Below are 13,867 nucleotides of genomic sequence, written 5' to 3' on the forward strand. Positions count from 1 at the left end.
TACCAGTAAACTATTTTGATCAAAAATGGTTAGGGGATAAATGATTTAGGAACAAGATATGAGTTTTGTATACTGGAAATATTAATTAAGGAATTACAGCTCAGAGGTTAAATAGCAAACAGAAAATTATTGGTTAGAACACTGAAGCTTGCAAGGAATACCAAATTCATTTTCTTTTCAATTAGACAGTAAAGATAGCAACTGATTAATTGTGACACTGAACAATAAAGAGTTTGTTTCCTGGGCACTTTTGGTTGTATCCTACAGATTTTTGGCAGCTAATCACAAGAATAACCTGTAATTTTAACCTATCAGAAGATTTTGTAGAAATCTTCTGTTGTAAACAATGGCAATTGTGTAAAATCTGTTAGTACCTGTTTCCTATGCTGCATACATGAAAGAAACATACAAAAACATGGGACTGTTGCTGAAGCACATCCACTACACCAAGGACAACTGGGATATTTATGGAGATCTAAAAGTACTGAGTCTGCTGCTCAGATATACCAAGTACTATTGTTACATATGCAATTAGGACAGCTGTGCAAGAGAGTCGCATTGCATTAAAAAGAAACATCATTCCAAAATAATTTGGTTCTAAGGACAGAAAAACATGGCACGTGAACCACTTGTTGACCTGACAAAGATATTTTTTGCCTCTGCTGCATATAAAACGCAGACTGATGAAACATTTTGTGAAAGTGCTGAACAAGGAAAGTACATTTTTTTGTTATTTGAGACAGATGTTTCCAATGATGCCAAGATTAAGGAAGGCATTTTTGTTGGTCCACAGATCAGATATATCATCAATGTCAAGCAGTTCGAAGATCTGTTAGTGAGGCCTGAGAAAATTGCCTAGAAAGCATTCAAGGATGTTATTGAGAATTTTCTTGGCAACTACAGAGAACCAACTTAAATATAACTTAAACCAACTTAAACTTAGTTATAGGGGGAACCAGCATAAAACAAGTATCAAAGTTCAAATATCTAGGAACAACATTCACCGAAGATGGTAAAATGGACGAAGACATGAACATATGATGCACTAAGGCCAGCCAAGTATTGGGATAGCTAGCTCCACTCCTACAACATAAGGCAGTACCTATCAGCATAAAGAAGCATCTCAAACACAATGTATTCTTTCCCACCTTATGATACCAGTGCCAAACATGGACACTTACAATAAAACTTAAACAAAAGTTAATCACCATGGAAATGAGACATATGAGGAAAGCTGCTGGAGTGACCAGGAGAGATAAGATCAGAAATGAGATCATAAAAGAAAGAATTGGCATAGAACCAATCTTAAAACTACTTACAATAAACTGCAAATAAAGTGGTTTGCTCACCTGGTGAGGATGTCTTGAGATTCCATACCGTACAAGGCATATACAAAAAGAGGAGAAGGTCTAAGAATACGAAGAAGACCCAGAAGAAGATGGAGAGACAACATCAAAGACACACTACAACAGCATCAAATAACAACGTTGGAAGCTGCCAGAAGAACAAGAACCAGAACTTTGAACTTTGTGGTAAAAGAGGAAGTAAAGAAGAAGACAGAGGAAAAAACTCCATTCAGCTGGTTGACAAACATCTGAGAACATACAAGACCATGAAGTGCAACATGTCAATGAAGACATATTTCCTGTATTTACACTTGGACTTCTTTCTCCAAAAATCTAAGCGCAGCCGAGGACGAACATGATGAAAGTTTTCACCAGGACATTGCCACAATAGAAAAACAGTATCAGGGCAACTGTCCATCAATGCTGACTAACTATTGTTAGACAATGCAGCAAGATGAATCCGTCACTGAGTACAAACAAAAATCAACAGCAAAATACTTTTAGCCCTGTTGAACTCATGCAGCACATTATAATAACTAAGAATTAATTTCTATTTCTCAAGGTTCCCACATGATAAATCTTTCTGAAATTATATTTGTATTTAGTTTGAAGGGGTCTATCATAACCTTACTTCAGGAAAGAAAACCTTTTGAAAAAAAATTGTTGACCAATGTAATGTACGATCAAATTTGTAATGACTTTTAGTTTGGGTAGATGGGAAATGTCCCCTAACACACCCAGTGTTCAGAATCTGTCATGCTAATGCTCTGAACCATTGTGCACAAATAAACCTGTCTTCTCCAACCCTTCGTGGTCTTGTCTTCTGATGTAAGTATCGTGGTTTTTTCCACAACAACCACATAGACTTTCTCCGGGTAAATCTGTCCCCAGCCTGCCCTACAAGTCTCCCAATAGTGAACCTATCACCACCGTAATTAAACACAAACAGTAGGAAAGCATAATTATACAAGAGAAATGTATCAGCCAACTTTCAGCCTTTCCCTTTATAAGATTTGATTTCTGCTGTGTTTTCAATACATTGTTTTTTTCTCATAGTGAATAATCAATCTTAACTGTATTGATATAAATGTTTTATTTTCCACCTTGTTCCATCTAATACATCATCAAGGGCAGATTAAAAGTGTATTAAATCTGCTTCTCAGAAACATTCAATAGTTTGATTCACGCATACTCCTAAATAATGATTTCTTTCTTTTTAGACTTACTATGAAACATGAATCCTCCAATTATGGCTTGTTTGAGAAAAATCCTGTCTCATCATGCCAATAAGATATGAAAAGCTATGCTGGTAAACTTACAAAATACATCCAATAATTATCCATGATCTATCCAAGCAAGAAAAATGTGGCATCCCACAGCCCTTACCATCCCTACAAAGTATAATCAGTGATGAGGAATGATGGAGCAATAATTTCGTAACAATGACAATGCAAAAATGTAAATTTCAAGACAAGCCAATAAAACCAACAATTATTCTGAAAACATTAATAATATGTTATAAGAAGTACTATCTTACTATATCATCTGTGCAGCAGTGAAAAGTATAACGTAGAAAGAGTTTGGAGAAACTCCCTAATTGATTAAATTCACACTTACAAATGTTTTAATCAACACAGATCTCGTGATAATAGAAAGGTGGGTTTGGGAAATAATCTTACCTGATGAGAAGTCATTAAATACAGGTAACTGGAATCAGATGGATCAAACTGCATAATAGGATGGACAGGTTCACTGTAAGCCACCATAATTGATTCCCTGCTTATAACCTCCATGGAACTGTTCAGATTAATCTGTTAAAAAAGGGAACATTTTATACAACCTCCAATGTCATAAATTTTGAGGAAAAAGAAGAGAAAGAAAATGAACCTATCAGAAATGTTAAGAAAACAGTAGCTTTTTGCAAGAACTATGGAATCTTGAAAAGTATTAAGTGAAAAATTCCTTTCATCTTTAACTTAATAACACAGGAGCATGAAGTAAGAAAATGATGGCTATTGTAAATTAAACCATCCATTAGAAGCATATAAAATTCTTGAATTGCTATCAGGATTGAAATATGTGCTAGGTTATTCTAAACTGAAAGTATTTTTAATATGCAATTAAAGAGCATTGCTAAGTCGTATATCAATTATTTTCAAGAACCCTGAATTAAAGAGTTGAAATAACCCATGTTAGTAAATCAATGGTTAAACATCTTGAAGAATATTGTTTTCTGATGAGTTTAAGATTGTGTTAATTTTGTTCATGCTTACTGGACACCTCAGAATGTTTAATAACAGTTACATATTATGCTCCTGTAAAATGATCAAGGGAACAACTATCCACTGCCTTGACTCAATATTATTCTTTTTGATTTAATGTCTATTAGCTTGTTAATGTGGTTTTAAGAAGATAATACAATTTTAAAATGTAAATTTAATTGTAAATTATATAACAACTATCTGAAGCTTATGAATATATGTAGAACTATGGATTTATTGAGCGTGAGGCATAAGGAAAGACACTAATGTAATCGTGACCTGATGACATATGTTCCTTCTCTGATTATTCAGTGGGTCTTTCTGGACATCATGGAAAGACCGATCAATATTATTTGGTATGATAAAGCCTGAATATCTTAATAAAATATACATACACAAACATATTCTTTATTTCCTTTCTTCTTCCTTTTTAAATTTTCTTTTATCTTCTACAGTATATTAAAGCAATTTTTTTCACAAAAAAAAGCCAAAAAATTTCAGTGGTGTTTTTAGACTAGAATTAGTCAGTCATGCATTATTTAAGCTAATCAAAGTTTCACAAAACTATATTTCAGAAATAGCCTTGGCAAAATGGTTTGTCTTATGGTTTTAATTGGCAATATATTTTATGTAACACTGAAAGTGTTACACTTCTACATTTACTTTTGTTCTGTTAATGACTCTCTTGAATGTGCCACTGATAATGGCCCTTGTGATATGCCTTCGTCTGGTGTACTTTATCATTTGCTGGACCATATTAATTGCCTGTGTGATAGGAAATTATAATTGCTGCTTAGGAACTGGCTGAACATTGCCTATCCTCCTTTTACTGTCTTGTCTTGGATGAGAAACCTGAATTATCACTCAAATATTCCGTATTCCGTGCCAAATAAGAAGGAGCCCCCAAGGTAAAAAGGCTTCTGGTTGTGCAGCTGTGGAGTACAATTAGATTATAGCTATCTCAACAAATTATCCTAGGAATAAGGGAGCTAGGAATCTTTTTCTAATGGAGGTTCAGCAGATAAGACTGCCATTTCTGATATGACAATGGAAACAGAGCTGTTATTACTGTGTGAATATAAGCTGGGTGAGAAATGTAGTTCACATTCATTGCCTGTGCAGCTGACTCTGAAGCCAGTTACCTAGCACTTCAGTTGTATAAACTGGGCAAATATCAAACCAGAGAGAGAACTTCAGCTATCTTTTCCACCTGCTAGGAATATTTTCAAAGCAGGAAAGAAATCAGATTCCCTTCTTTTCTCTTCCTACTCTGATCTAATATTCTACATTACGTGTTATTATCTTCAGATTAATAGAAACCAGTTTCTAGTTATGTTTTTCCATGAGACATAGGTGTAAGCAGCAGCTGGCTGACATAGAGTTCTTTCTTCAGCAAACAATATACAGTGAAGTATGGCCGTTGCTGGCCGTTGCTGGGGTAGAGACCATAATGGTGCCTTAAATTTTGGTCTCCAATGTATTGTTTCAGCATGGATAAAACAGTCATATTACACATTCTTCAATTCAGCAATTACTATAACCAATGAGGACTGACCACTGCAAGTGTGGGAGAGTCTGTGTTTTTCACAAGTGCCAATCAAGAGAGGAAAAATGTATAGATAGGCATTGTTAATAACTAAAAGCTGTGCAATAACATCTTAAGTACAAGCATTTATTCCTACAATATATTAAATAACATCTTGATTACACTCTAGTCTCAACTGCTGATTAAAAGTTAAGAATTAGAAGATATTGTATATCCATATGGAACTTAAAGGAACAACTAATTCCTTCTTTATTGAAGAATGAAAGCCTGTGTGATGATCAGTTTGATGAGTGATTAATTTTTTCTGTTCTGAGTTAAGAGCCAGTCTTACACTTCCTAAACATGAATTCTTTAATTTTATCAACAGGATTGTAATCAAATAAGCTGCATCAGCGTAACTTTGCCCATCAGTTGCAGGAACTAGCTACATCTAGTCTAATGAATAGAAGGACTAGGGGTGACATAATAGCAGTCTTTCAATATCTAAGGGGCTGTCACAGAGAAGAGGAGTTGACCTATTTTTCAAACCACAAGAAGTAATGGATGGAAGCTTATCAAGGAGAGATCCAATTTAGAACAAAGGAGAAATTGCCTAAAAATGAGTACAATTAATCAGTGGAACAGCTTGCTTCCAAGTTGTGGGTGCTCCATCGCTGGAGGTTTTTAACAAGAGATTGGAGAGCCATTGGTCCAGAATGGTCTCCTCCCTGAGCAGAGGGTTGGATCAGAAGACCTCCAAGGTCCCTTCCAACTCTGTATTCTGTACCTCATAAACATACTTGAACATTGGAGATCAAAATTATTATTTGGTTCACTCAAACTATTACCTACAATAACACTTTATCAGATCCCTTATTATATCCCAGGGATGTATGAAGGACCACATTTCTTATTAAGGAAAGACAGATAAATACAACCAACAGAATTATCTAGAGCAGTGGCCGCCAAACTTTTTTGGGCACCAGGGACCAGTTCCATGGAGAGAGGAATTTCTGTGGACCGGAGAGGGCGTGGTTTCATGTGCTACTTGCATCCCACGGATGGGGCTTTGCTTGTTTGTGCAGCCTGGTTTCTGGCATGCCGTGGCCCGGTGCTGATCCACAGCCCAGGGATTGCGGACCCCTGATCTAGAGGATAGGAAAATGTAGTGTAACACAACTACATGGGCAACATTTTCTTTTCCACTAACTATCGTCTGGGTATGATTATGAAATGCAAGCTGCAGGCTCACCACTAGTCTTGACTACCTAAGACACAATGTCAAGCTAAGAAATAGATAATAAGACTTTTCTAGAGTTAGAAAAAGAATCAAGGCTCCTTGCAATGTATGCAGAATCTTCATTTGCCAAGTTCAGAAATGCCTTAGGCAGTCTACTTTCTTGTTTGGACAGACACTGCTACACCTAATGTGGGAACTAAAATTTCTACAAGGTTCATTTCCTTTTGCTGTTAAAAGAAATTCTAATTTTTAAAATTTATTTAGAATCAAAGACAAACATACGCTTTTAGATGAGCAAAATATGCTCAAAATCGTGGTTTCAAAAGTATACAAAGGCTGTTCAAAACATTTATCAATGCTACATAAGGCTTGCAGTTTCTTCCACAAAAATATTAAGAGCATGCAAATTTCACTGAACAGAATTCATAAAATCCTTGAGAGATAGGAGATAAGAAAGAATAATAAGCATGGAAAATAAATGCCTCATTAGAAACCTGATTAATGAAGAAAGTTAGCTATTTTGACCATAAATAAAATAATAATTAGCTGAATAAATCACAGATGGCTTGGTTTATTCATCCTATGGTATGGTGTACAAACTACAATGGCTTAGCATGAGCTAAACCCGTCAACATGGCATTTAGGAACAGGAGGTTCACAATCAAAAGAAACTCCATTGTTAATTGCAAAAACATCCATAGCCTTTTGGTGTCCAGGTCATTTTACCTTAAGCAGTCTTCCATTTGCTGTTCCTAAAAATACAACTGTGTAATTATTGATACTGGAGACGGCCACTGATGTAAGGCCTGGTGAAGTAAACACTGGTTTAGCCTTGATTGGATGCAAAATTGACAATGGATGTTGGAGATGTGCTGCACCACAGTCCAGTTGTTCTGGTTGCAACTGAAAAGAAAAGGATATGTTAGTGGATATAATTTTATTTATTTATATTATTCATTGTGCCTTATGTGCTGCTCAATTCCTGAAGACTCTAAATAGCTTACATCAATTAATGCATCAAGACTATCAGGACTAATGAAATAGAGCTCCATTAAATATGCCACATAATGATAAGTGTAGTCCTCAGCATTCCCAAATACTCTCCTAAAAAGTTAAGTCTTCGTGGCTTAGACCTATGTAGGACAAGTTGTCATAGTCCAGACTTCAGATGACAAGGGTGTAAGTGACCATGTACAACACTTCCTGATCCAAAAACGGTTGCAAACTGGCACGTAAGATGTAATTAAACAAAAATTCTCCTAGCCATAGTAGGCATTAGCTATTGTTCCAGCAGATGCTGAGTCCAGGAGGATCTGCAAGTTGTGAGATCAGAATGCTATTTTCATTTAATTAGATCTGAAGGAGAAACCCTGAAGATCTCATCTCCAAAAGAATCCTTTTGCAAGTATCCCACATGACAGAGCCTTCTCACCAATGCTGCTATTTTTATGGAACAGCTTGGCCTCATGTACAATGACTACTTTCCCTGTAATGAATTTCTGTAAAGAAGTAAAAACAGGGCCCTGGAAGAGAGCATTCACGATTGTTAGGTGTTGCATCTAGCCATGTTAATTAAAGCTATTAAAATGCATATTTTCTGAGTACTGTTATTTTTAATCTTCTGGTTTGGTTTGGTTGGTTTGATGTATGCCACTCAGCTATGCTATTTATTTTTATCCCACCTTTATTATTTTTATAAATAACTCAATGTAGCAGTCATACCTAATACTTCTTCATCTCCTATTTTCCCCACAACAATCCTGTGAGGTGAGTTGGGCTGAGGAGTGCTCTGTCCAAAGTCACCCAGCCTAGAACTCACAGTCTCCCAGTTTTAGCCTGGTGTCTTAATCACGGGATCAAACTAGTTCTGGATTGGAATGGCATAGAAATGTTAGTATAAAATAAAATATAGCTTTTAACATAAATCTCACGAGCTCTATATTATAAACAGCAAAGATTCATAGCCCCTTCCTAACTGAAAAGACAATTAGGAGTAAGGTAGACTCTTGTTTTATGATACATAGTGATCTAAAAGAGCAATACATATATTTTTTATGCTCACTTGTTCTATTTAATGTAGACATTTTAAGGACGTTCAAGAAGGATATGGATATGGCAGAGAAGCTAATTATTTACATCTGCCATTCCTATAGAAGATACAGGACAGATGCTTAAGCCTGTACTGACTATCTCAGGAAGGGAACTGAAATTACTACAACAAATTGAGGTAACAAGATATATGCCAGATCCAGAGAGACTACACAGTAACAAAGTTTACAGATGATACCAACCTATTCAAATCAACAAAACCTATAATAAACATATGTGTCTCAAAAGCATATCTTTGCACTAGTTAAATGATCAAATGACTAATGCAGTTCAGTTCAGTTGAAATAAGAATAAAGCTATGAACATCTGTGGCAAGTAATGCTAATTTCACACATACACTGATGGGATCTGAAATGTCAGCGATTAAGGGAAAAAGGGATCACATTAGATAGCTCAATGAAGATATTGACTCAGTGGGTAGCAATTGTGGAAAGGGCAAATTCCATGCTAGACATAACTAGGAAATGGGTGGAAAATAAAACTTAAAGCTACTTTAATCCACATGGATACAGACAAACAGTTAAAATGTACATTTTAATATGTGCACTTTCTGAAGAGTAAACCACATTTTAAATTGGGTGTATTCATGTTGAATTACTCTTTAGCATTAAATAACTATATATTATGAAAGTCTCTGGTAACATTTACAAGCTAAGAGATACGTTTAAACTCTGCCCATGTTCTTTAATACTGCAGCAGTATTACTCTAGCATGCTGTATAATTTTACGTCATAAAGTATCCACTGACACACAGTTCCAATTTCCTCAAAAATACTTTATTTTATTTAACTCTCGTGTTCAATTGATTGCATTGGGGAAAATTAGCATACAAATCTTGTACAGAATCAATTAGGTAATAAATCATAAGTAATGCAGTGCAGGCCAAGCATATAAGGCAACCAATTAAGTATCAGATATGTGAATTATATCTAATAGAAGGGGTGCCTGGAAGGAGCAGCTGCATCAGAGGTGTCCTTGAAAGCAGCCGTAAGGTTGCCTGGCTTGCACTTCTACAGAGGAGGGGGATCATAAAGTGGCTACTACACCCACAACACTATTAAGTTCTCAACTGGGAGAACTGCAAAGATTCCACTTTCAGCTAACCAATGGAGAAGGATCTTACTTAGGATTAGCTCCTTAGCCAGGGTAGAAGGTAGGAGCAGAGTAAGAATGACTAGACTTTATTACTAGCCTGGTTTCTTTACAATAATCCAGAGAATTTGGTTTTACTGTTAAATATGAACTAACTCTCTTAGGGGGAGCCTGGAACCCGCACAGAGCGCGTCCCCGGGTGGCGGATTGGCAAACGAGGTCCAGGCAGAAGAAGAAAATCGTGGCTTTAAAATCTAAGGGACTGGTTTGGACAAAACTCAGCAGCACTTTTTCGTGCGGCTGCTGATAAAAACAGGATCGCCAACATGATCGCCGTCCGATAACGGATATAGCACAAGAAGAAAAAGATGATGAACTAACCCAGGGGTAGTCAACTTTGGCTCTTTTATGATTCGTGGACTTCAACTCCCAGCTGGCTCAGGAATTCTAGGAGTTGAAGTCCACGAGTCATAAAAGAGCCAAGGTTGACTACCCCTGAACTAACCAATACAGGTGGCCCTCACTTATTGACTGCGGTAAGGTCTGGCAACTAAGCAGAGCAGTGGTTAAGTCACGTGACTGCGCTAAATTACAACATCAGTTTTGCCTGTGGTTGTTAAGCAAATCATGGCAGGTGATTAAGCATGTCATGGGACTGTGACTTGCGACTTCCTGCCAGCTTCCCCAATGACTTTGTTTGTTGGAATTTGGCTGTGAAGGTCGCTAATGGCGATCACAGGACCGCAGGATACAGTAACCTTTGCATGTGCATGCCAGGTGCCAAGCACCTGAAATCCAATCAGGATTAGATTTTGCACGGTACTTCTTTGATTTTAATTGCTGAAATGTCCAGATATCAGACTACTCAAGGTTACTGATGTTTCTTCCTCCAGTTTTAAAGCCACACTAATCTTCTTCCAATTCATCATCCCTCAATATATTTTCTGCACATAGCTTGAATAAATAAGGAGAACGCCTATAGTAGACCTGCTGGCATTTTTTTTAAAAGGCTCAATAAATTGACCACCACCAAACAATGCTGCCACCAAGAAGAATCCGCTGCCGCTGCCACCCGAAAAGACACATGGCAAGCCCTTCCAATACCTCCAGGTCTCACAGATGCCCTAGCTTCAGTGCTCCCTCCTTTTTGCTAGCCACAAAACAACTGGTTTGTATGCTAAGTATTCTTTTGTGGCTCAAGATTATTTTTCATTTATCAATGTAGCCCTTTCTGCTCCACAAGTGTGCAGGCTTGGTGTCACTTTTTGGTTGACCTGGAGCCAGTCTTGTTTCTCATTGCTCCCTCCAGATTGCGAATTATTGTCCTGCATACAGGTTTCACACAAAGCTAATGAAATGTGCCAGGATCCCTATTTTCCTAAGGACATTCCACAATTTGACATGGTTGATCCTGATGGAAACTGGTTGGTTTTTCTTTAGCTTAACTTGGAAATTGCATGCAAGCCATTTGTGATCTCAGCCATTGTCAGTTACATCTTTTCTGTTATAATTGAACTCTTCCATCTCCTTGAACTAGTCAGATAGGGTGCTGCATCTGGTAATGTCCTTATGCATATATAGCCATCATTTTGGTTACTTGAAGATTGTGTTAACAATGAAGAAACCATTGGACTGACAGCAATGGTTGTTTTCCTGCTTAATTTCCGTTTTCAAGGCCATATTGATCCAACTACAGTTTTCTCCTTACTATTTCTAATTTTGCTATTCCAGTCTGTAGCCACAAGCATTTTGCCTGCATGTTTTGTACATATGAGGTTAACCACAGAACTCATCAAATTTCTCTTTTTCTGCATCAATGTTTAGAGCATAAAGTATAATCATAATAATCATATTAAAATATGCAAAAAATGTCTATTGCAGACAATGGATTCGTGTAACAGCTGTCATGTTTGCTAATGACCACAGTGATTTGTTTAACAACTACCACAAAAAAGGCAGTAAAATCAGGCATGGTCATGAGGTGACCCACTTAATGTCCAGCATGACTGACAACTGTAATTCCAGGCTCAATTGTAGTCGTAAGTCAAGAACTACCTATATATGCTCTTTGTGAGCATTCCCATGTTCTTCATTCTTCCCTGCCAGGAATCTGAATGGGACAACTCGCCACCACTACCTTGCTGTGGAACACCACGCCCCAATCAACTCACTGCAGGGAAAACTCATCCCTGCTTGCTCCTCTCCCTGCCTGGAAGCCATCAGGGTCCAGCGAAATATGCTGAAGGAGATGTCCTTCTTCCCAAACACGGGAACAATTGGCAGCTTGACAGCTTGAATGTGGATAAAAGTCCCCAAGTTTGGAATGGTTTGTGTCTTTGTGTTGAACCATGATTCCCACTTACTCCGTCTTTTATGAGAAGACCCTGGAAAGTGAGGCATGGAAGCTTTTGGAGAAGGAGGGTGTGCTGGCGAGAACTTTCACCTCCCTTAAGCTGGACCGGCTTTGGAAACCAGAGTGGAAGGCCAAGGCTTGCAGCGAGTTGTCCCCACCATGTCCCATGGCAAGGTGGCAGGTGTGAGTTGGTGGTGGTAAGTTGGCAGCAGGAGTTGTCATAGACACCACCCCCCCCAGGAATACCCTACTCCATGGAAGCATAGCAGGACTTTGAATACTGTAATAATAGTAGTGATGTTGAATTAGAGATCACTTTAGCTCTTCAGTTTACTGCATTTAAAGTCCAATGGGAAAAGCATTAAGAAAAACGTTTATCCATTGTGAATGCCATACGAACTAAACAGGACTTCCAAGATACGGCACAGAATTTAATACAGGAAAGAAGAGATAATGTGTTATATCATGAGGATCTCTGTAAAAATATATTTTTCATTTCTACATTAATTATATTACTTTTAAAAACTGCTTTCATCTTTAAAACAATATTTACATTTCTTCCTTTAAGTAGGCAAATATCCTTTTATTATTGTATAGCACTATTCCTTTCACTGTTTTATTTAACAGATGTTCCATGATATAGCAAATACTTACAAATATAGTAATCATGTGTAGTGGCATTGTGAAAGACTATTGTATTTTGAGGAGTTTAGCGATGTATTTTGATTTCTCTTTCATATTTAGAAAACACTATAAATTTAGGGTTGGTTCTGAGCTATGTTTAATCTGCTTGTTTTTCACTCTTGCTGGCAAGGTGGGGGAAATCTTCACACAGCTGCAAAACACCAGCTTATCTAGATAATTCTCAGTCCTTCATTCCTATCCCAGAGTTATGCACTCCTCAGTCAAGGTCCAGTCTTGCTATCTCCTGACCATGGAAGCAGTGCCATGAAATCATGGTGCCAAGTTTTAATAAAAACCCTGAAATTGTGCTTTGAGTTTTGTCACAGGCTTGAACACTCAGTGCTGTGGGGGGAAAACTGCCCTTTGGGGTCTCTCCGCTGTTGTCACTGGGACTCCCAACAGCCGAAGCAAGAGCATCTTGCTTGGTATATTATGTTATGCTTTTATGTTTTTGTTTACATCTGGCTGCTTAAGTTATTAATACCGTTTAAACATTCCTTACCTTTTGGTGTGTTCATTGTCCTTGGAGCCTCAAAGAACCAATTGTCTGGCACCTGGCCACTACATGACACTTGGCAAAGCATCATGGTCATAATGATATCTGCAGTGACTTTTTAAACCATAAAATCTTAATAGGCTGATCCACTGATAGTAAGTTGTAATGGAATCTGTCTGGCTTATATGCAGTGTAGGCAATAAATTGCACTTCTGAGTATAACACCTTAGCCCCAAATTCACCTTACCTTTTAAACAAGAGAAACAAATAAGCAAAGATAAAGGTTCTACCTTCATCTAAATTGAGATTACTGTGTATTGTGCACAAGCAAGAGAGAATGATAAAATCATTTCTAGGCTTTCTGAACCCTGACTTGACTGATCGTATTAAGTACTATATATTTAGATGAAGTATAATACTCTCTTCCAGGGGTTGTTGGTTTTTGGAAAGTCATTTATTGTCATGTACTGAACATATGACTCTTTTCTCATAGAAAAGAAAACAAGGAAAATACTAAAAGTATACCAAAGGCTACACAATGCATAAAGTCTCCTACTATAGTCATACACTGTAGCTACTATACTGATTCTTGTTTACATAGGAAATACAAGCGAAACCAAGGAGACAACACTGATGCTAACAAGCATTATATTATTAAACTTTCAGACTAAGAATATATTTAACATGTGAATTTTGAAATACAAAAATGTATTTAAGAAAGGCAATTAGGCAATTTTATACTGCAGAAGTAGAACTTCCTT

The 13,867-nt window shown here is 37.2% G+C and overlaps 1 protein-coding gene across 1 annotated transcript in view; it reads right to left on the minus strand.

Moving 5' to 3' along the window:
• Positions 1-11,923, minus strand: part of PLXND1 (plexin D1) — a 135,050-nt gene extending 123,127 nt beyond the window's left edge. The window contains exons 1-4 of the mRNA XM_015823471.1: positions 11,745-11,923; positions 10,732-10,759; positions 7,099-7,275; positions 3,026-3,157 (exon numbers count right to left, since the gene is read on the minus strand). Of these exons, the coding sequence (XP_015678957.1) occupies positions 3,026-3,157; positions 7,099-7,275; positions 10,732-10,759; positions 11,745-11,923 (516 nt within the window). The remainder of the gene's footprint in view (positions 1-3,025; positions 3,158-7,098; positions 7,276-10,731; positions 10,760-11,744) is intronic.
• Positions 11,924-13,867: the final 1,944 nt, after the last annotated feature.

The sequence above is a fragment of the Protobothrops mucrosquamatus genome, unplaced genomic scaffold (assembly GCF_001527695.2).
Source record: "Protobothrops mucrosquamatus isolate PMUCROS unplaced genomic scaffold, P.Mucros_1.0 scaffold1880, whole genome shotgun sequence".
Classification (NCBI taxonomy): Eukaryota; Metazoa; Chordata; class Lepidosauria; order Squamata; family Viperidae; genus Protobothrops; species Protobothrops mucrosquamatus.